The 22,070-nt window shown below is 40.1% G+C and overlaps 3 protein-coding genes across 8 annotated transcripts in view; 2 read left to right on the plus strand and 1 right to left on the minus strand.

Moving 5' to 3' along the window:
* The first annotated feature begins 531 nt into the window (after positions 1 to 531).
* On the plus strand, positions 532 to 9,506 carry FAM216A (family with sequence similarity 216 member A). Its single transcript, XM_046640611.1, has 7 exons — positions 532 to 695; positions 2,010 to 2,050; positions 4,755 to 4,870; positions 5,996 to 6,125; positions 6,211 to 6,394; positions 6,961 to 7,043; positions 8,181 to 9,506. Exons 1-7 carry the CDS (start codon positions 604 to 606, stop codon positions 8,294 to 8,296), a joined length of 762 nt encoding a protein of 253 aa, XP_046496567.1. The 5' UTR covers positions 532 to 603; the 3' UTR covers positions 8,297 to 9,506.
* Positions 9,191 to 17,313, minus strand: VPS29 (VPS29 retromer complex component). Of its 2 annotated transcripts, XM_046640612.1 has the most exons (5): positions 17,231 to 17,313; positions 15,175 to 15,186; positions 12,272 to 12,463; positions 9,937 to 10,172; positions 9,191 to 9,692 (listed from the first exon to the last, which is right to left on the minus strand). In XM_046640612.1, the coding sequence occupies exons 1-5, from the start codon at positions 17,231 to 17,233 to the stop codon at positions 9,575 to 9,577; spliced, it is 561 nt and encodes a 186-aa protein (XP_046496568.1). In that variant the 5' UTR covers positions 17,234 to 17,313; the 3' UTR covers positions 9,191 to 9,574. The 2 variants fall into 2 exon arrangements, with proteins under 2 accessions (XP_046496568.1, XP_046496569.1); XM_046640613.1 differs by lacking the exon at positions 15,175 to 15,186 and having other exon boundaries at positions 17,231 to 17,300.
* A 118-nt stretch (positions 17,314 to 17,431) lies between these two features.
* The window catches only part of RAD9B (RAD9 checkpoint clamp component B), a 49,025-nt gene continuing 44,386 nt past the window's right edge, over positions 17,432 to 22,070 (plus strand). For 4 of the 5 annotated variants that reach the window (XM_046639764.1, XM_046639765.1, XM_046639766.1 and 1 more), the window contains exons 1-4: positions 17,454 to 17,565; positions 19,379 to 19,449; positions 20,526 to 20,675; positions 20,883 to 20,997. In XM_046639764.1, coding sequence (XP_046495720.1) covers positions 17,529 to 17,565; positions 19,379 to 19,449; positions 20,526 to 20,675; positions 20,883 to 20,997 — 373 coding nt within the window. In that variant the 5' untranslated portion in view covers positions 17,454 to 17,528. Of the gene's footprint in view, positions 17,566 to 19,378; positions 19,450 to 20,525; positions 20,676 to 20,882; positions 20,998 to 22,070 lie in introns of all 5 variants that reach the window. The other variant, XM_046639768.1, reaches the window with a different exon arrangement.

Consider the following 22,070-nt stretch of genomic DNA (forward strand, 5'->3'; position numbering starts at 1 on the left):
CTACGGAGCGTCCCGAAGGCCAAATTCCGTGTGAAACGCGCCCTCCGACAACTCCGAGGAGGGAGGGGGCGTTTGCGCGTGCGCAGAAGTAGTTGGTGGAAATCAGCCGTTGCGATACTGGCGGAGACTGGTTGCCTTGGTGATAACCGATAACCGATAACCGATAACACTTAGCATCCCTGCACCGGGCGCTCTGGACCTTGGTTTGCGTACTGATGTTTGACCTATATGGTGACACTCAAGACTTGCAAATTTGCTGAGGGTCTGGAATGCTGAGGTGGAAGTCACCTCTCGTTTTGGAGAGCATGTATATTTCCTTCCCGTGACACCTCCCTTCCACAAAAAGATGCAAACGTGCAAACGCACAATCAACTAAAGAACTCCCGCCCCCTCCCCCAATTTAACTCCAAGATCGTGGATCTGTCCTCCCCGCTCTCCCGAAGCTGTTCGGGCAGTGTCCGGACCGCATCGGAGGGAGCTGGCGTCCGGCGTCCACCTCTTCACCCCCAATATCGCCTGGCCTGACGCACGCGTGCTGACAGGGGAGGGGAAAGGGGAAAGCTGCTCCCGCACACAGCTCGCGGTCCTGGCACCCGGGAGGAGATGCCCGGCCAGGGTCCGGTGTCCGTCTGGACGGAGTGCAGCTCTTCCGCAGAGCCGCCCGCAGTGGCCAGGACAGTGGGCGGCGGCGGCGGGTGAGACTGCGGGGCCTTGAGGGGTTAGGGAGGAGGCGACCAGCCCAGGGTCGAGATCCCCCTGTAGAGGAGAGGGTGGGAGCTGGCTCCCCAGTGCACTGAGGTGAGAGGAGGAGAGAACCTTTTTGGTGGCCGGGATGGGAAATATGGAAGCCGACACACTGTTTAGGGGAAGGGCTTCTGAAGGAAGCTTACGAGGAGGGTTTGGTGCAATGACTTAAATGCAGTGACTGCGACAGTCGCTTGCGTGGGTCTTTCTGCCCCGAGGGGGCGCTGCGAAACCTACTGGAAAAATTGCCGGCCGGCCGCAAGATCTCTATATAAAGGCAGGTAGGGGAACAGATTCCTCCGGCTCCACCGAGGGCTTCCGAGTCGATAAATCAGTTCCTTGTACGTGACACTAGGCACCTTCATGTCAAGGGGATTCATAATCGCCAATGAGACAAACGATTATGAATATTAGAGGCACTTGATCTTGACATTTTCTTCCCGAGGAATTTCCTTCCATAGTAAATCCATTTCATTTTGAGCAGGTTTTTACTACTTTTTCCTTGATGCTGAAGTCACTGCTGGAGGCAGTAACTCCTCATCCCTGTCATCAGTTATTCCCCAAATCTAGAGCTGCCCAGCGTTCCCTCTCTGAATTCAGGCCACAGTCATGGCTCCTTCTGATATACATCTGGTGGACTGAAGACTTTTAAAGATGGGATGGGGTCTCGTGTTTCTTTTCTGTTCATCACAGTGCTTGGTGAAGTGCTGGATCCTAGTATGCTGGCAGATCAATGAACTTTTGCTCATTGAATAAATAGAAAGAAGAGGGATGCAACGGTGTTTCGTCTTAATTTGAGAAAAGAAAAAAAGAACTTGTACAAAATTAGAAACATTCCAGACCAACTTATCAGTTCCAGTATACCTTAAATACATGCAATAAAGAACAAGATAATCTTTTCCATACCCAAATTACTTTATTGAAAATAAAGAGAGCAAGAAAATATCATGGATAGCACCGATGCCCAATACTTTATTGAGCTTAATGCAGGAATTAGATTACGAGGCTGTAAGAGTAAGACCAAATCTGACTTAAAGTAAATCCTTTCTAGTATGGTAAAAATCTCAGATAACTCATTTTGAAAAAGCCTGGAACCACTGGGATACAACCAGAATTATAGGAGAAAATTTGCAAGACTTGCAGTCTGATAGAAACATGAAAAGTAAAAAGCATATGAAATACTGTCTTCTTTTCATTTAAAATACTTTCTTTACTGCTTATAAATCTGTCAACTATTACATATTATTTAATCTTTTTTTTAACAGATCAGCTGGATACTGTTATTACCAGAATTCCAAAGGTACCGGTGAGTAGAGCATACAAAGCAGATAATACCTATAAATAACATGGTACAGAGAAGCCAATTTTGCTATAACTACTCACACAATGGAGTTTTAAAAATAGACTTTATTAGCATCCTTGGTGAACTCAGTCTTTAAGATTTACAAAGAATAATCCAGCAGGTTCTTTCTCTCCTGCTAAGATATCTCACATCAAGCATTTTAAAAAGAGTGCTTCAAAATAGCAATGAATCTGAAAAGAACTGTGTTTATAACTGATGTTGATTGAAAAGCACAGAGCACAGCCTGGGGTTTCTATGCAGAGTGAAAGGAAAAAATCTAAATTGAACAACTTTGAGGAACATGAAATATTTCTCGGTGCTGCTATTTTCCTCTCACTTGAAATAAAGGATAGAGCTGCTGGAGTTGAGAGAGTCAGACAGGCCCGCCAAAGGCCTCTCACTAATTTATCCCAGGTAGAGCAATTTCAGTTCAATACTATATAAAGCTGGATTCACTTTGCTTTTCCTTGGAAAATTTATAGTCCTCACAGTTGCCTGAGAGTATGTACATATATATAAAAATACACACATGTACATATATAAATAAATGATATGGTCGTTTAAAAACGGAATTGCTGCATCATATGGCAATTCTGTTTAACTTTTTGAGGAGCTGCCATACTTTTTCCACAGCAGCTGCACCATTTTACATTCCCATCAGCAATGCACAGGGTTCCAATTTCTTCATCTCGTAGCTAACACTGTTTTCTCCTTGTCTGATGGTAGCCATCCTTATAGGTATGAAGTGGTATCTCACTGTGACTTTGATTTGCATTTTTCTGATGACTAGCCATAGTGAGCATCTTTTCATGCACGTATCGGCCATTTGTATATACTCTTTGGAGACATCCCAAGTCTGTTCTGTTCAAGTCCTTTGCCCATTTTTCAACTGGGTTGTTTGTTGTTGAATTTAACCATTATTTTTAAATGTTTCATTTTTCTGTAAAGAAATGCTATCTTTTGAGAAATTAAATTTTAGTCTAGGCTATAATACACATCTCAGAAATACTGATTAGTAGGGACACAAAAACTATATTCTTAATTAACTCACATTTATGATTTGAAAAAGGATTTAAATAACTTAAAATTTTGAAATGGTATTCATTTTATTATTACAGATTCCAAATTATGTTTTAAGGGTCATAATAACATAATTTCCAGATGATTTTCTATTTGTTGGCAAACTAGTTTGTCCTTCAAGTATGCAAATATAACTCTTACTTATCTGCACTAACCATTCAACTTGCTGAAATCTTGAAGAAATAAGTAAATTTAAAGTTTAATATGTAAAATTATGGCCTTCATTATCAATAGTATTGAAACAAAACTGTGCTTTTGAGTTTACAAATTACAAAATTTTAACTTAAAATCTGTTCTGCCAGTTTTATTTGTAATAGCCTAAAACTGGAAACAACTCAAATGTCCATCCAGAGGTGGATGGATAATCAAATTATGGTATATACATACATGCAATGGAATACAACCCAACAATAAAAAGGAATGAAATATTGCTACATGTCATATGAATGGATTTCAGAATAATTATGTTGAGTGAAAGAAGCCAGACAAAAGCAGAATATATACTGTATTTTTCCATTTATATCAAACTCAAGAAAATGTAATCTGAGGCCAGCCCAGTGGCACAGTGGTTGGGTTCCTGCACTCTGCTTTGGTGGCCTGGGGTTCACAGGTTTGGATCCGTGGCATGGACCTACACACTGCTCATCAGGCCATGCTGTGGCAGCGTCCCACATACAAAATGGAGGAAGAAAGGCACGGATGTTAGCACAGGGACAATCTTCCTCAAGCAAAAAGAGGAAGATTGCCAGCAGATGTTAGCTCAGGGCCAATCTTCCTCTCACACACACAAAAAGAAAATGCAAACTAATCTCTAGTGATAGAAAGCGCATCAGTAGTTGCCTGCAAAGAGTAGGTGTGTGGAGAGGAAGAGAGTGTATAAAGAGTTGTTTCCTGATTAAATTTTTCCAGATATTGTTTTTCCCCAAACTGCTAGTGAATTTTATACCCTATATTAAGGTACTGGTCTCAATACATCTGAAATTGAAAACTAGTTTCCATTCTTCTTGGAATATGTCTCAAGTTTTATTTTTATTAAAAGACTATTCTTTTAATCTACCCACATCAGTATCTAAAATAGTGTAGTAACTAAAATTATGTAAAAATTTTAATAAATTTTTGCAAAGTCCTTCATTTTAACACTGCTTCATTAAAGTGGTAAAATTTATGTTATTCCCTCTTGAGTCTAATGCAGAAAAGAATTTTAAAACTATATACTAAAGTCAAATGAATGATAAAATATTGTAAATCTTTAAAGTGCAAATCCTACGTGTATATTCCTGTTTAGTATGGTCTGATATACAATAAACTAAAAAAGTAAGTTATTGTCAACAGTTTGCATCTCAGCTGACTTCAAAATAATGTAGTCCATATATAATGATAAATATATATATAGTTAAATATTTGTAAATGTCTTCGCTTTTTGCGTGCTCTAAAACCAAATGGCCTATAGTACAGTCTTCAGATTTAACAGCCTGACTCATACTACTACTCCAGGACAATCACGGACACATGTAAGTACGTAGATCTTAATAATTTGTTGAACTGATCTTTGCTCATGAAATTGACAAAATAATGTCCTTGCCTACAGATAGATTCAAAGATGGACATAAAGTGAACATAGCCAAGCTGCAAGAGTTATGGAAAACTCCTCAAATTCAAAGAATTCACATCCCTAAATCAATGACAGATGTGCCCTTTCTAAAGGTATGCTAACTAAATACCACTACTTTATTTAAATACCAATACTCTTTGTATTCACAACTGCACTTTTTATTGAAGGTAAGCTGCTTCGAAGGTAAGGCACTGTGGAAGACAAAATACACCCAGCATATTGTCTAGGAGTCTGTAAATATCTGCTGGGTAAAGTTGTGAATGAGTGCAAGGATTTTATCATTATAGATTCCCTGTCAAGAGTTCTTTCAGGGCTTTATGATACTTTAGATCTAATGTACCTTTACTCAGGAAGCTCACTGCCCCAAACACAAAGATGCTTGAGCAAAGTTCCATTCTAGAGATGGAAACCCAACCTTATAAAGATTTTGCTCAAGGACTACAAAATTAGAAGCAAGTAAAGAAAATGGCAATAAGCATTTGCAACTGTTGACCTGTGCTATCCCATTAAAGATCATAGCTGCCAGAAGCATCCTCTCTAGAGCACTGCGAATTAGGGTTACTACAGATTGGTGCAAACTGGTAAATTTTTCTGACCAACATCTTGAATTTCCTCTGGATTTATTACCTATTCAGTTCAGTAAATCCTGTGTGTGTGTGCATACATATGCTTACACAGCAGGGCCTTGCATTTTAGGTGAGCGTCAACTTCTAAAATCAGCAAGCACAGTGAAAATCTTAGTTGAAATTACTTATATCAGAGACCAACAGATCCCTGAGTCTGTCCAACACCACAGTTATTTCTCTGGGGCAAGAAAAGGCTGTTTCTTTAGTTAAAACTAAGTACAGTAATTGGGTTGCTTTTAGGTGTCACATTATACCTCAAAAGTCATATTGAGGGCAAGATGCCTATACCCACTGAAAGGCACATGGGAACTAAGACTCACTGACAGCACAGCAGATTCATACTTTCCTATTCTTCTAGGGCAGTGGTTCGCAAACCTCTTTGGGCATCTGAATTGAGTGGAAATGGCAAGCAGAGTCACTTGTTTAAATGGCCATTTCTTTCTCTCTCTTTTTGGCCAAATTAACATAGCTGATTTGCGTAAGTAAAATGTACAGATGGTACAACTGTCCTGAACATGCATCCTTTCGGATCAGGAATATTGCCAACCTCTGTTCTACAATGCAGCCTATAAATCTTGTTCTGTCTTTTAGCATCGAGACCTCACCATAGGCCAGAAGCGTTATCTGTGCAGCATTGCTAAGATCTATAATGCAAACTATCTGAGGACGTTAATGAAGAGGCAGTACATGCATGTGATCCAGCGCAGCTCACACAAGCCAGGCAGGTGCACCCCCAGTTAGTCCCTCACTAGTTCTCACAAGAAATGAGGAAGTCTTCTAATAGAGGTGATTTGTATGTATGACAGGTGCCCTCACTCATCCCAGGAGCCGCCTCAGCTCTCGTTACGCACAGAAGCAGCATTACCCCTGCACTACATGGCGACACCAACTGGAGAGAGAGGACTCAGGGCCTTCTCACATCGCAGCCATATGTGCATCTGAAATGATCATACAGCATTCCCTTTGGCGACCAGTGAGAAACAAAGAAGGGTCTGTTTTTTATTGTTTCCAAGGAGGAAAATGTACTCCAATTTTATGTGAAGGGTAGCTAAATGATATTAAAGCTTGTGTTCCCTAATATGTTCACTTTGATAAATTCAGAAGAGGTTGGACAAAAAGCACAAAAGGATGTTATCTCACAGTCTCTTTTACTGAGCTGACTGGGATATGCCACTTCTTCTGGAACATATTTTGTGGAATTGTAAAAATTTCTTCATCAGATAGAGATATAGAAGACTGCCCCTTTCAATGATTCCCACTCAAACTCAAAATAATACAAACACTTCCAAAAGAAGCATATGGTTGCTTCTGCATGGGGGAATACTATAAACAAAAAAGGAAAGACGAAAAGAGATTAAGAAGCCTGATTATCCAACCTGAACTACAATAGTTAGCTTTGCATTTCAAGGTTAATAAGCCACAGGAGAATTCAGGGGCTGAAAGGATCTTTTTGGTGATGCTGGCAGCCTAATAAAAAGTATTTGTATGCTCTTGCACATGCATTAGGCAGCTGTTCACTTTGCTGGTTCCAACTGAGATGCTTCTCTTTCTCATAGTTTAAAAACTGGATATGCATCTAAAACAAGATGTAAGTTGCTGAAGATTTTTAGAAAACCAGGGAGACTGTTCATGCAATCAGGTAAATGTGGAATTTTTAAAATATGCATTTTAAAAGATCTTATGCTTAAAAAATATTTAAACCCAAGTTTCATTTCTATTACAGAGGACATTAAAAAATTTAGAGTAAAATATAGTTTCTGCTTTCATTTTAAAGAACACACTGCTCAGGGGAGTAAGGTTCAAGGTATTTCTAATTCTAAATAAAGATATTTATAACATCAACATCAAAGACTTAACAGAGAATGAATTTGTCACAACCCAGAGCCACAAACATGACTTTTCCAAGCCACAGCACTCCTTTTATGAGATAGTGACATTTTTGGATGGACAACATATTTTGTACAGCATTGAACAGTTTACAAAGGGCTGCATCACCTATACCATTTTGTTTAATTTTCAACAAACCAGTGCAAGCAAGCCAACCAGGTGATATTATCAAAATTTTCTGGAGCAACTCACAAATCCAGACTTGGGAAGGATCAGCAGAAAGGATCCTTCTACACAAGTGCAGAATACCGCAAAATGAAAAAGGCAAAAGAGAAAGACTGAACGTTCAGAAATATTCCTCAGAATTGATAAAGTGAAAGTTAAATAATTTCCCCTTACTACTACAGTGGGTAGGGAAGTTAGGCCTTCTGAACCCATATCCCATTTCCGTGTGACAGTGCCACTCAGCTCTGCTGTAAATATCACGCTATGCCTATCCAAGAAATGAGTGAAATGGCAGGGGAGAAGGTAAGTCTGGTTCCAAAAAGATCAGCTAGAGGAAACTCCAGATAGGGGAAAAGTCCCTGTGGTCCCCAAAAGAGAGATGAGAAGGCACTTAAGGAACATGGAGAATATTGAGGCTAGAACTCCCCCTTAAACAAAAGATTTTGAAAAGCAAAGGGAAAACAGGACTTAGTAACAGAGAATTTGCTACACAATAACTTGGCTAGAATACAGTACTGGCTATCTTATTTTAAAAAGTAAGAGATGTGGGGAAAGGAGGGGAGGTGGTTAAGTTTTGAAACTTGCAGGCAATTTGTTTTTGCTAAAGGCTCATTAGTGACATAGGTCATTTTGAAGGCGGTTCTTATATACAAGTCTAAATTTTCAGGATGAAATACAACTTATTTCCAAACCAGACATTATAAACTCTTTTTTTTCCCCTTAGTTTCTACAAATGATTCTGAATCATACACGAATGAAGAAAAAAAGGAAGAAGATTTACTAAAGTGTATGCAATCAATGTCAATTGAAGAACAGGGAGAACATCTGATGCTAACTTGACAATCTCGTCTTGTGTATTGATAACGTGCCAAAAGTAGGGGTAAGAGGTTGTGATTTGTGTCCTCTCTCTACATTTAGGATAGTATTGTTATTTACCATTAAGTAATTAAGTAATTTTGGTTTGTTCAGAAACTTTTACAACAGTCTAATTGGTTTGATGTAGGTCCATGTACCAAGGATTGCGTAATAAATTTGCGTAGAATATATGCTTATATTTCTAGCTAGATACAATTAAAATTTTTCTTGTCACTTAAAATTGAGTAATTTTTCTTTAAGTCTAACAAGTACATTGTGTAATTCTTTCTCTGCTTTACAATAAGTCCTAAAACAGCAACATTAGAATAGACAAGTATTTTCTTGACTGAGCTGAGGAAAACTCTGAAATCTTCCGATTCAGAACAGCATTTGATAGAGATAGCATCCTGGCTTGCAAAGAAGGTATTTAATAAATATTTGCTGCTTGAATACAACTTAAAAATGGAAATATAAATTTGCCCTATTTTATGAAAACTGCCACACAAACACTTGGACTCTCAAACTAGATTAAGTTGGGAATAGTGCTAAGGAGGCGATTCCTTACGTTCTATATGCACTCTAGTGTGCTTTCCTTCTAAATATTGTTTTTAAAAAATTTTGTTAAAACTTGAAAAATAGGAACAGGGCAATTTAAAGCAACAGTTTGAAGAATCCCTGCTGATTTCACATGCCAATATGGTATATTATTTAGAAAATAAAATCTGAGTGCACCATTATGACCCAGAACATTGTAAGAAATGAGAGAGCTCTGAAAGGTCATCTCAGCTACCTTATCACTTTAATACTTGTCCACAGTTTGATTCAATCTCTTATTTCTATGATTTGTAAAAATTAAAACGCAAGTTTATCAAGAAAGCATAAATGAAAGGTAACTGTTTATTCCTGGAGAAGAAAAAAATGTATACAAGAAAGACTAGATTCTTTCTTCTCATGCACTACTTCTGTAATAAAGTTCCAAATACCAACTTTGAAAATATTTACAAGGATAAACTTTCCCTAACACGTGACCATTTACTGTGTGGTGAACACTTTTTCATAGAAATCATATACTTAAACTAAATATATTCTTATAGTTTACAAGAAGCTTAGAACATTGTATTAACAGAAGACGCTATTATATTTTACTGCAAAATATTATAAAAGTGATACAGTTTTGTGGCTCTTAAATGTTTAATTACTTGATTTGAACAGGAAAATGAAAAAAAAAAAAAACCCAACAGAAAAATCAAGACAGGCCTAGCTTTAAGATTTTTTGTATTCGATTCGTTCTACTTTCACGTCATCTCCAATTAGCTGATACACGTAAGTGACAACTGTAGAAGCCTGGATATCCATCAACACAAATGAAGGAATAATGTTTCTGGAAGAAAACATAAATAATGTCAGTGTTTTGTACTAAAAGCAGCAGCACTACAAAGTCATTTTAGGATGACAACTGGTTTCAAGGAGAAATCTTGTTGTTACACATAAAAAAGAATCATCACCAAAAGAAGATTGCCAAAAAGGCTATAAATATTTAAATGGTCACATTTCTCTTTTATGAAATGTCACGTGCAATTATTAACTTAAAAAAAACCCCAATTCCCAAATTGCATACTACTCACGTTTCCAAGGCGTTATATGCTCCAGTGGCAGAACCTGGGTTAATGTAGAATTTATTTTCATGCTCAAATGCTTCAAATTTGTGTGTATGTCCCGAGATAAGAATGTCCACATCAAACTGCCTCTGCAGCAGGGCTAAGCTGGCCATGTCTCCCCATGGAATAACTTGATGTCCATGGATCAAACCAATTTTGAACTGCCCAACAGTCACAACTTTCTGTTCTGGATAATTCAGATTCTAAAATGAGAAACAGACGTAAGAAAAAATATATTTTAGAGATACTGATGTTTAAAAAACAATCTGCTTAAATATTCAATCTCATATGTATGTTTTGATGCAGTGCCTCACAACCAACACATTTATTAAATATTTGATTTCTTCTCAGTCATTAAGGCTGCAACTATGCAAAAAACATAACTTACATCAGGTAAACTGGAATTTATCATGCAACCCCTTTATTGTGTTTATTTTTATAGAATATGGGTTCTTTGGGGCATGCTGTAGAGAGAATAATTATTGCCCCAAATTTGTGAGTTTTCTCTACCTAAGAATCCTAGGCATATAAGCTGTAAGCTAGGGTGTGTTGAAATCATATTCCAGGCTTTAACAGTTTTATAGATGGTTCAAAATCATAATGATAGTTAACACTTATATAGCACTTAGTATGAACCAGGCACTATTCTAAGGGCTTTATAAATAGCAACCTATTTAATCCTTATGAACAATCCTAAGAGGTAGGTTCTAGTAGGACCTCCATTTTATGGGTGAGGAAACTGAGGCACAGAGAGGTTAAAATAACTTGCCCACGGTCACGTTAGTAAGGGATTGAGCCAAGATCCAAACCCTGGTAGAATGGCTCCAGGGTCTATGAATTTAGCAAATTAGAAGCAAGAAATTTTAATTCTTGCTACTGAAACTGTCTTTAGCATCACACAAATGGAACCCCTAACATGTTTTTAACAAACCAGAACTACATTCTAATTACCGACAAGAAATTGGCCCCTTTGCTTCTCATCCCCCTATCTTTTAGCTCCATGCCACCACTAGCTTATCCAAACTATTTTTTTTGTTTGTTTGTTTGTTTGCTTTTTTTTTTGGAGGAAGATTAGCCCTCAGCTAACTACTGCCAGTCCTCCTCTTTTTGCTGAGGAAGCCTGGCTCTGAGCTAACATCCGTGCCCATCTTCCTCTAGTTTATATGTGGGACGCCTACCACAGCATGGCTGCCAAGCAGTGCCATGTCCGCACCCGGGATCCGAACCAGCGAACCCCGGGCCGCCGAGAAGCGGAACGTGCGAACTTAACCGCTGCGCCACCGGGCCGGCCCCCTTATCCAAACTATTTTTTAAATCCACTCAAAAAAAAAGACACTACGCTCATTGGGTTTGGTATACAGGAACCCCAGTAAAGAGTACCAATGAAGTTAAATAATTAATGAAAAAGCTTATATTCCCAGAAACACAAAATAGATTTTTCACACTAGAATCAGACTTATTATGCTAAATCATACAATGTTAGCACTGGCAGGAGTCTTAAAAATCATCTATTCCAATCACATTTATGTAGGAGGAAATTAAGACCAGAAAGAGGATGTAATTTGCCTAAAATCTCATTATTAACTTTTTTTTTGGTCCATTGTTAATGGGCAAAGTTGGAACTCCAGAATTCCTAACTTATTTTCTTTCTTTAAAGTCAGGTTTATTGAGGTATAATTTACATACTGTAAAACTGACCTTTTTAGTGTACACTTCAAGGGGTTTTGACAAATGCACACGTCTATTCAAGTACAACCACAATCAAGATACAGAACAGGTCAACCACCTCCTCAGAACTCCCTCATGCCCCCTTACAGTTCACCCCTGAGACAGGGAGCCACGGCAGGGTTTTCAGAGACCAGTGATGTGATCTTACTTCACCGAAAAAGGACCACTCTGGTTGCTACTTGGAGAACAAACTATGGAAAGAGGAGGGTAGAATCAGGGAGGGGACCCCAAGAAAGGGGTCCAGTGGCTTGGAACAGGGTAGCAGAGGTGGGGGCAGTGATAAGTTTCCAACAAAAACCTTAGAAACTAAATGACAGTAGTACAAAAAATAATGACAAAACCACTTCTATTTCGTATCAATTTAGTTAGAAGGAATACTTAATATGTTTATTGATTAATCTAAAATCAGTGATTTTCAAACAGTAAGAGAGGAGTATGTGTAGTAATTTTATATTTGGAAAATTAAAAGAAAAAAGACCTTAACAGTTGAAAAATTCTGGTCTAAAAGATAAAGCTTATATATGTAACTATCCAGAAAAGGAACTATTTGGGAAGGGAAAGGGAAATACATCACCTCATCGAAGTCTCCTCTCACAATATGAACATCGCCGGCCAGAGTCTTGAGATAGTCATAACTCTCTTTGGTGCAAAGGTTTCCAGTGCAGAGAATGTGCTGAATCTTTCCTGGCACCAGTAGTTTTTTGAATTTAGCTGGCAAACTATTGCACCGGTGCGGGATGTGCAGGTCTCCTAATACCAACACCAACTTTAAAGTGTCAAGGTGAGACAAGGTGTAACGTTAAACATGATGTCCAAACAAGGATTCTCCTCCCAAAACTCCCCTTTTAAATTAAACTAATCAGAGATTCCAGAACCCAAAAGAGCAAAAGTTATTCACACAGTTCCTATCATGATCATTTAAATAAACACACATATGGTAACATACTCTGTTCTAAATCAATCTTATTTTATTTTGGTCATAAACAGGTATGCGTACACAATACAGGTAATCACTCTATTTACTAAGAATAAAATCAAGCTTTCTAGTGTGGTTCACTTAGAGACCTATGAATTACACTGAAAAAAATACTACTGGGCTCTGTGGAATTTGGCATTTTGAAGACTGATATGGTAATTAGTATTTCTTTTTTTTTGAGGAAGATCAGCCCTGAGCTAACATCCGCTGCCAATCCTCCTCTTTTTGCTGAGGAAGACTGGCCCTGAGCTAAGATCCATGTCCAACTTCCTCTACTTTATATGTGGGACACCTACCACAGCATGGCTTGACAAGTGGTGTGTAGGTCCGTACCCGGGATCCGAACCAGTGAACCCCGGGCTGCCAAAGTGGAATGTGTGCACTTAACTGCTGTGCCACCCGGGCCGGCCCCCATATTTCTGCAGTTGTAAAACCTTATATATTGATTCATAGAATGTTAATGAAGAGAATTACTAAAAATGTAATAACAGAGAACAAAGTTAATTCTATAATTTATGTTTACCAGACTAACAACTATTTGGAGGAACAGTAGCCAAAATTTACAATATTTGCTACTTAAAACTATTAGCTATACATTACAGAAGAATAAAAACAGCCTATGTTTCAAAGAGTTTCAATAGGGCAAATGTGTGCTTCTGAATTATAATCTGTTATCTTCTTTTTTCTTCATTATTAGAAATCCTCACCGTCACGTTATTATCTAGATTAAACTGCTTATGTACCCCCAGTTTAGTTCTCAAACTTAAAATAACATTTTCAATCATGTGCATAAAAGCATTAAAAAAAAAAAAGCTTGATGAATTTAGCAGGAGGTAGAGTTGCAACATAGTCTCAGATGACAAAAATAAATTTTGCACTTAAACATAAAAGAATAGAAAACCTCAATCCTGTAAAATTTTAATTTAAAAATTTTAACAGTTGACATATAAACACTATTTAATTCAGTCATTTAATAGAATATTGTCAAAAAGTTCATTTAAAAATAATATCTGCCCTCCAAAGAACAAGAGAATCAATTTCTTCATGTCGATTAGAATAAGCTCCTTTATTCTATGTCAGGATGTCTTCCCACACAGACATCTCATCCATAAATGTACATGCCCTTTAACTGCTTTTAAAGAAGGCATGACTATTCCTTAATATTATCAAAGAAGACATTAAATATCTGAAATAGAGTAAAACAGAAAATAGTGTTTGTTTTTTTTTGAGGAAGATTAGCCCTGAGCTAACATCTGCTGCCAATCCTCCTCTTTTTGCTGAGGAAGATTGGCCCTGAGCTAACATCTTCCTCTACTTTATACGTGGGACGCCTACCACAGCATGGCTTGCCAAGTGGTGCCATGTCCGCACCCGGGATCCGAACTGGCAAACCCCGGGCCGCCGAAGCAGAACGTGCGCACTTAACCACTGTGACACCAGGCCGGCCCCCAGAAAATAGTTTTGCCACCACAGACTGTCACCAAATTAAAATCTGTCAATTTTTAATTGAAATTAAAAACAAAATGTGTGAAATTAAAATTATTACTAAAACAAGCTTCCTTCATCTTGCAACAAATACCAAAATGATTACAAGGGAAAGGATGTAGAGCAACTAAAGTAACACAAGGTTACAAAATTAGCACACTTTAAAAGAAATTGTTAAATAAGTTTCTTCTTTATAAAAAGCAGTTTCAGCTGGTATTTGCTCAATGACATATTAATTGTTTCAATCCAGATCTTAGTGGACAAAACATCTGTAAAGCTAAAAACCACAGAGAAGTTTCCACCCTCATCAGGAATCCATACAAAAGTACCTGGATATAGAACAATCTTCATCTTTAGAGGGGGATCCCTTCAGATATGGATTGAAGTACATAGTTAATATGGGAAGCTGGCATTTGAGAAAAAGGTAAAAAATAGATTTCTATATTAAAAAAAAGAACTTCAACCTTTTAAAAGGGTACATGTCTATACCAGGCTGAAAATGTTTAGGACTAATAATGAATGCACTTTTCCATTTGAATGTGCTAGAAAGAACATTAGTTAAGACATGATACTTTATAATAACTGATGGCCTATTCTACAATGTACTCTGGACTATGCCCACGTGTACCCAGACTGTTAGCCGTCTAAGGATATAACTGTATGAATGACTACACAGAAATTATTTCAAAGTAGTAAGGATCCTTACTAGGAATCTGGTTTCCTGCACATGACAAAGCTATAGGGAAAATAGTGTCACCTAACAAATGTCATTCTTGAAGGAGTCTCCTTGCCCAAATTCCACACTTGACAATTCAGGTTAGACATAGATTACAGCGTCTTTTAAGACAGCAAAAGATCCTGGCAATGGCAGTCTTGTTAAATTCAAATAAAGAACCAACCCAATCAAAGCATAGGAATTTGGTTACTTCCTATTTGACAGACCATAAAAGGGTGAAAATCCCAGTAATCAGCCACCCGATCACCATTGTTAGTAGGAGCTAAGAGAAGAAACTTACTCTGTGCCCAGCCTTAGTGGAATGAAGAAGTTGATTGCAGACAGGGGAATGAAAAAAAAGGGTGAAACATGACCAATGTTAAAAGAAAGCAACAAAAAGAAACAAACCAAAAAAAGGAACAAAAAACTCGTATCAAATGAATATGCAAACAATTGTTAATGATTTCTGAGTGTTATGAAAGAAAATGTTAAAAATCAGCTTTGCTCAAAACAATACCAAAAGAACCATTTGCTGTATTTTTAAACATTTTACACACATACACACACAGGCTCTCTCTTTAAAAAAATTTGCCTCGTCAATTTTTCCTATTAGTCCTAATCTTGTTCTCCACATCGACTCCCATCTCTTTTGTTTCCGGTTCTGTTAAGAATTTTACAAGACAATTTGGAAAATTCATTAGTAATAGCTTAAATGAAAGCTAACATTTTCTGGATTCTTAAGATCTAATTATTCCTCAAGTACGCTGATTTTAATTTTCTTATGTTCAAAATTCTACTAGTTGGGAAAGTATGCTCAGGTAGGTCATTATTTTGTATAGAAGATCTAACACAATGCTATGAATACATTATCAAGTGATGAAGTCACCAACTAAAGATGATAAAAGCAAACACATTTCTCCAGCTAAAAGTGGACCCTCCCCACACTTGAATTTGCTGCCCATAGACTCTGAATACTACTAAGTGTTGAACATTTTTAGTTTAGTCTCCTTTCCCAAATAAAATGCTTTTAATCATAAAAGAACCAGCTAATGCTAAATTTTGCCCAGTTCTTCCTATTTCATGTGAAAAGTCATGTTCCAGTACAACTACTCTAAAAAAGTGTTCACCTCTCAAAAAAACTGCAGAAACATGAATATGGAATCATATGTCAGATAATTTCGTCTTCTCCCAGCGATAAATGTCTCAAAATTACTGTAAGCTGGATTACTCTAAAGTGGAGTCCGTTTAGAAGCAAAAATCAAAAGTAGGATTAAAGCCTTTTACATATATAAAGAAACTAAAGAAGCATACACCATAAATCTTTAGCTATCACGTCTATAAGCCACCTGAAAGGCTGTTTGTCACATAATCATGACAACCTTCAAAATGCAATGGATGCTCATCTGAGAGAGAAGTCCCTTTACAGTTAACCTCATCAACACAAATACCAAGATAATCAGAGCTCCTCTTGAAACCGTTCTTAACTTTTTAGGGGGTCAAGGGCACCTTTGCACATCTGATTACAGCTATGCACCCTCTCCAGCAGATGCTCCTGAGTTTCTATGTAGGAAGGTCTTAGGGGTAGCAACCTTCTGGGGCCGAGGGGGTGACGGGCCGCCTTGAAGCTGGCTGCGGCAGTGTGATCAACGACCGAGGTAAATCACTGACCTTTTACCCAGAAAAACGTACGTATTCACAAAATTTTCCAAACAATTTTAAAGAGTTCATAAACCGCTAAGCAATCCTACTCTACAGGGTCCCAAGAATTCTAAGAGCCACCTCCAGTCCTGGTGGGCATCCTACCACGTTTCAATGGCAGCTGGACGTTATCTCCGGGGAAAGCGGAGGGTTTTTACCCCCTTTCCCTAGACGGCAAACTAAAATGCTTAGGGGATTCTGCTTGCGACTTCCCGTTCTGCAGCTGAGAAGCCAGCTTTTGCCACACTGGGGTGGTAACCGGTGCATCCCAACCAGCGGGAGACGCTTTTTGTGGGAAAGGAGTAGGGAAGCGTCTGGAAACGGAAGGGGCCCGTGCTCCTTTCTCGGGGACGCTCCAGGCGCAGGCCCAAAGGCCTTTCCCGTGCGGGTCTCGTGACCAGCCGAGCAGCTGAGAGGGGCCCTTTCCCCCTCGGCAGTCCTCCGGCCCCCAGGGCGGCGGTGCGAGGCCGCGCCGGCCGCACCCAGAGGTGGCCGCTCCCGCCCCTGCCTGCTCTCCCCCTCGGCTGCCCCCAGGCCCGGGCCCGCCCGCCAAGGCCTCCGGGATCGCCCACGCCCTCGCCCCGAGACTCCAGCGGCTCCCAACGACACAGCACGCCGGCCGAGGGCCAGGCCCCGGGCTCCGCGGCTGCCGTCCTCACCATCCTGTCACTGGGCTCCGCTCAGTCACCACCACCACCGCCGCCGCCCTCTTCCTCAGGCTCCTCGGCGACCCGCCCACCCCGCTCGCAGCCAATGAAAAACGAGGTCCGCAGGAGGCTGCTGTACGGCGGCCCGCACAGGCCATTTTACGCCGTAAAGCGAAACTCATCTCTGGGAAAGAGGAGGGGGAGGGGAGGGGTGAAATCTCGAAGCTTCGAAAAGCGCGGGCAACATCCGGGCACTCGGGGCCGTCAAGCTGAGGCGCATCTTGCGACCCGACTGGTTAGGGCCCCAGCCATGCTGAAGTGCGGAATGGGCGGCAGTCAGGTGAAAGGTGGACGGCCTTGCTTGCCTTCTTGTGTAGAAAACGAAAGCCTGAGGTTCATGGGGCCGACTCTGCCGTGGCAGTCTGGATTCCCTTTTGCCTTCGTGCACGGGGGCTGAGGACAGGAGGCCTGGCCACAGCCCGCCTTCGCCCACCGAGGCCCGTTAGCGTCTGAGGCGGGGGGAGGCCCAGCCGCTTTTCTTGGTGTCCTGTTGTCGTTCTGGGGTGTCCGTGCTTTGACGCTGCGCTGTGGGCCGGAGCCCCGAGTGCGGCCTCGCACCGGGCTGAGGAGGAGCGCGCGGGGAGGAGATGGGGGGCAAGAAGGCTCGCACCACCACAGTGTCTTAGTGTCGCGAGAAAAGCGCAAACCCGGCTTCTATTCCGGATTCTGCCATTTTTTAATGTATGACCCGGGGCAAGCCACCGAATCTCTTCGAGGCTCAGTTTCCTCATGTGTTAAGTGAGAATAGTAACAGCCCCTTTGTTATCGGGTTTGCTGTAGGAATGAAACGGAAATGCATGTGAGGAGCTCAATAATAGGTGGGAATGCACGGAACGATTATCCTAAACCGTACTTTAAACGTGAGAGTCACTCCAGGAAATCCCTCCTTAGAAGAGCAATGGTTTCCTACAGATCGGACCCTGAGGATGAGCGCGGAAGGGCGTCCTGTGCTGTAGCGGGCTCGCCCCGTGGGGGACATGTGGGGGACATGTGGGGGACGGTGTTCGTGGACAGGAGAGGGGCACAGCCCCCTGCGCGTCCTCGGGCGCTAGGCGGTGCTCTGGCAGTGGGCGCCTCGCTTCTTAATAAGCACTGGGCGATGGTTCAGTGTCGTCCTCCTGGGTTGTGGGCCCTGCGAGGCAGCGGCTGTGCCCGGCTTGTTCGTTGCTGTTCCCCCATTGCCTTGGGTTGTGCTTGGAACACAGCAGCTGCTCGATACACACCATTGGATGGATGAAAGGTCTGCATTAAGCAGCTCCAGGAAAAAGTGGTGACTGTGAAGGGGTAAAAAGGACAGATGCCCCCCACCCCCCCTTTTTTCGCGTGGTCATGCTGTCTTTCTCAGTTTGAAGGCTGCGCGCGTAACTCACACCCTTCTGATTCTTAAGTATTATAATCTGATTTTATGTTCTGGGATTATCTTTCCTTTTTTCTACTGGGTTGATAGGGCATCCCTTTTTAACGCAGCATAGTATTCCGCCTCTGTTTGCCACATTTTGTCGTTATTTGTAATCGTGAGAACGTTGGCAGTGTCATAGCAGATGAGACCATCGTTGGTCCCGCCTAAGCCTCTTTCCCAGAGGCCGTATGAGTGTGTTTGGTGGAAAGATTGGCATCTTGCACGCTGCACTCAAACGTCGGAGATGCATCTTGAATGTCTCTACAGTCTCTCTCATGACTTGTTTTGACGTTGCCACCTGTGAAGATGTTAAAACACTTCAAACCATCCTCTCCATGCTGTTTTCACACTTTGGGGGGTGGGGGTGGGTGGAGGGGAATACATTTATTTAAACCAAGTTTAAAAATGCATTAGTGTGAAATTGCCTGGTTGCAGTAGCTCTGTGCAATGCTGCAAACATATAGAAGAATTGTGTTGCATTTGGTCACTTCACACACTCATTCTTTGAATTTATGGAGCTCCGCGTGGCATTTTGCCAAGGGTATTACACTGTATTTCTTAAGCAAAGTAGCCTTAGTCTATAGAACACTGTTCCCTATGGGTTTATCTTGAGTCCTGCTTGAGTGAATGCTGAAGTGGCCCTCTGGTTTGTCTTTGTTGTTTGAAAGAATGTCAGCAGCACCTTTCCTTTTTCTCCACAGTGTTTGGGAAAGCAATCCAAGCTCTATCACGAGTTAGTGACGAGCTGTGGCTGGACCCATCTGAAAAAGGTGTAAGTAAGGACGTTAACTAACAGACCTCCTATTAAGGCAGAAGCAGATGTTTAAAGGTCCCAGTCCAGATTGAATGTTAACCAGGAAATTCAGAAATTGTAATTATCCCTTTGACTGTTCATCCTTCTTTTACATATCTGAATACATTTAGAGCATAGTAAACTTAAACATCATGCAGATAGGGGCCGGCTCCGTGGCCGAGTGGTTAAGTTCGTGAGCTCCGCTGCGGCGGCCCAGGGTTCAGATCCTGGGCGAGGACATGGCACCACTCGTCAAGCCACGTTGAGGCGGCGTCCCACATCCCACAACTAGAAGGACGTGCAACTAAGATATACAGCTGTGTACCGGGGAGGGGGGGTTTGAGGAGATAAAGCAGAAAAAAAAAACCAGATTGGCAATAGTTGTTAGCCCAGGTGTCAATCTTTAAAAAAAAGAAAAAAAAAAAAATCATGCAGATAAGCCCAACTTATTTAAACCAGAAGTCACAGACTGGTGGTCAACAGGCTGGATATGGCTTGCAGCAGTGTTTTGTGGGGGCTGTGCTGTGTTTTTTAAAAAATTGAAATAATTTTCTAATACTTAAATAATTGGGAGAGTCCACGTAAAAATCTGAATCTCTTGAAAACTCAGATCTGACAACTTTGGGCCTCCATTCCCAAGTGGAGGTAGTTGGCTGTTTCTCCTGTAAGATAAGTCAAGAGATCGTCATTTTGCTGCAGTCTTTTTACTCCCTTTTATATTACTGTCTGCCACTTCGTGCATTAAAGTTAAGGCCCCTGTAGGCATTTACAGTTTTACTATTTCAACATGGAAGATTTTAGATTTAAGACATAGGTATTCCATATAGATATGTACACATATGTATACGCAAATTCAATACACATTGTATAATGCAGCCTATATCATATATATATAATAATTCATATGTATAATGTAGTCCATATAATGCAGGTAATATCTCATAACCTTATTTGAACACATTTAATTGCGATGGGAAAGGTAATAGAACTTTTTGAATTAATCGTTTAAGGAAAGTTGATTTTTTTCCTAAATAGCTATTATTTTATTTTTCCAGCTTGCTTTAAGATCTGTGAATTCTTGTCGGTCAGCATATGGATGTGTTCTCTTCTCTCCTGTCTTTTTTCAACAATATCAATGGTCAACTTCAGTGAAAATGAATGATAATGACACAATATCGAATTTAAATTGCAAATTGGGTATGAAGGTAAATATAAGTGGCCCTGGTTTTCTCTTGTATTGTAGAAATATTCATTATATAGGACATAATAGTTATTCTGTACTTCATACTTGGTTTAAATGGCATTCAGGACAAGTCTATTCATTTATGACTATACATGCTCTGCTTTTGTTTGTTTTTTTAACTAATCAAACAACCCTATTTGTGTTGTTCTATAATGTGTTTGTGTTACAGTCAATTCTCCCCATCTTTAAATGTCTGAATTCCCTCGAAAGAAATGTAGAGAGCTGCAAAATATTCACCAGATCAGATAAGTGCAAAGTAGTCATTCAATTCTTCTGCAGACATGGTAGGTATAATTAAAACTAGTTTAAAGTATTGTGTGTTTTTGCTAATATTTTTCATGTTTAGGATATTCAGACTGCACGTCAAGACTTCACATTGCATTATTGCTTAGAATTTGTGTTGTTTTGTGGTAGGACAGTTGGAAGTACTTGAAAAGTCTCTCTATTGTGAGATGAATGGTATTATCTCCTTTTTTGACTTGTCAGTGGCACAAGTTTTGCCTGCATACAAACCAATTTCTTTTTAATGTCAGTTTGAATTCAACCAAATTCAGTTGGTGGTTCTAAAATTAACTGGCTGCTTGATGATATTCTGTAAGAGCGCTTTGGTAGCAGCATTCCTTGGTGAGAACAGGAAAGAATAATGCCTACCTGTGTTGAAAGTCCGCTAGGAGGCAGATAGTAGTATATCTGGTGCTGAAAAAAGTGTGGTAACTGGCCCAGGGTCACAGAACTAGTAAGTCGCGGAGCCTGGATTTTTATCCAGCCCCACAACAGTAGGAGCCAAACCCTTCATTCACTCTCTGCGTCACCAAGCTGTAAAACCGATTTCCTGCCTCCCAGACTTGCATGGTAGATATTTAAATGCTGTACTCAGGACCGTTACATGCTTAAATACCTGTAGCATGGTGACTAGGAGCGTGGACTCTGGAGGCCACAAGGTCTGGGGTGGAATTCTGCTCTGCCATTTCCTTGCTAAGACTTTGGGCAAACTATTTTACATCTCTGTGGCTCAGTTTCCCAATATGTAGAATGGGGATAATGTTAGTACCAGCCTCCTAGGGTTTTGTGAGGATTCAGTGAATTATAGGCAGTTACAGTTCTAAAGTGTTTAAAAGAACGCCTGGCACATTGTCTGATTGTTAGCTCTAGTTATATTTATTATGATTGCAGCTATTTTATTTGAAGTTAGCAGGTAGAATTGTATGCTTTAAAAATCTTGTACTTGTGATATGGTCTAAATGTTTTTTTTCTAGCAGAATGGTCTTCTGGAAGGTTATCTTAGTGTTACAATTTATATTTCTTAATTTTGTCTTACATTTGTCTTAGTATTTTTATTTCAGCTTATATTTATATT

Source organism: Equus quagga, chromosome 15 (genome assembly GCF_021613505.1).
Source record: "Equus quagga isolate Etosha38 chromosome 15, UCLA_HA_Equagga_1.0, whole genome shotgun sequence".
NCBI lineage: Eukaryota > Metazoa > Chordata > Mammalia > Perissodactyla > Equidae > Equus > Equus quagga.

Coding starts and splice junctions, on each gene's coding strand:
- FAM216A (XM_046640611.1), top strand. CDS start 604: ATGCCCGGCCAGGGTCCGGTGTCCGTCTGGACGGAGTGCAGCTCTTCC. Junction 2,051..4,754: donor CCAGAATTCCAAAGGTACCG/GTGAGTAGAGCA, acceptor CCTTGCCTACAG/ATAGATTCAAAGATGGACAT. Junction 6,126..6,210: donor GCGCAGCTCACACAAGCCAG/GCAGGTGCACCC, acceptor TATGTATGACAG/GTGCCCTCACTCATCCCAGG.
- VPS29 (XM_046640612.1), bottom strand. Junction 10,173..12,271: donor TGAGAGGAGACTTCGATGAG/GTGATGTATTTC, acceptor TTCTCATTTTAG/AATCTGAATTATCCAGAACA. Junction 9,693..9,936: donor GCATATAACGCCTTGGAAAC/GTGAGTAGTATG, acceptor GTTTTCTTCCAG/AAACATTATTCCTTCATTTG.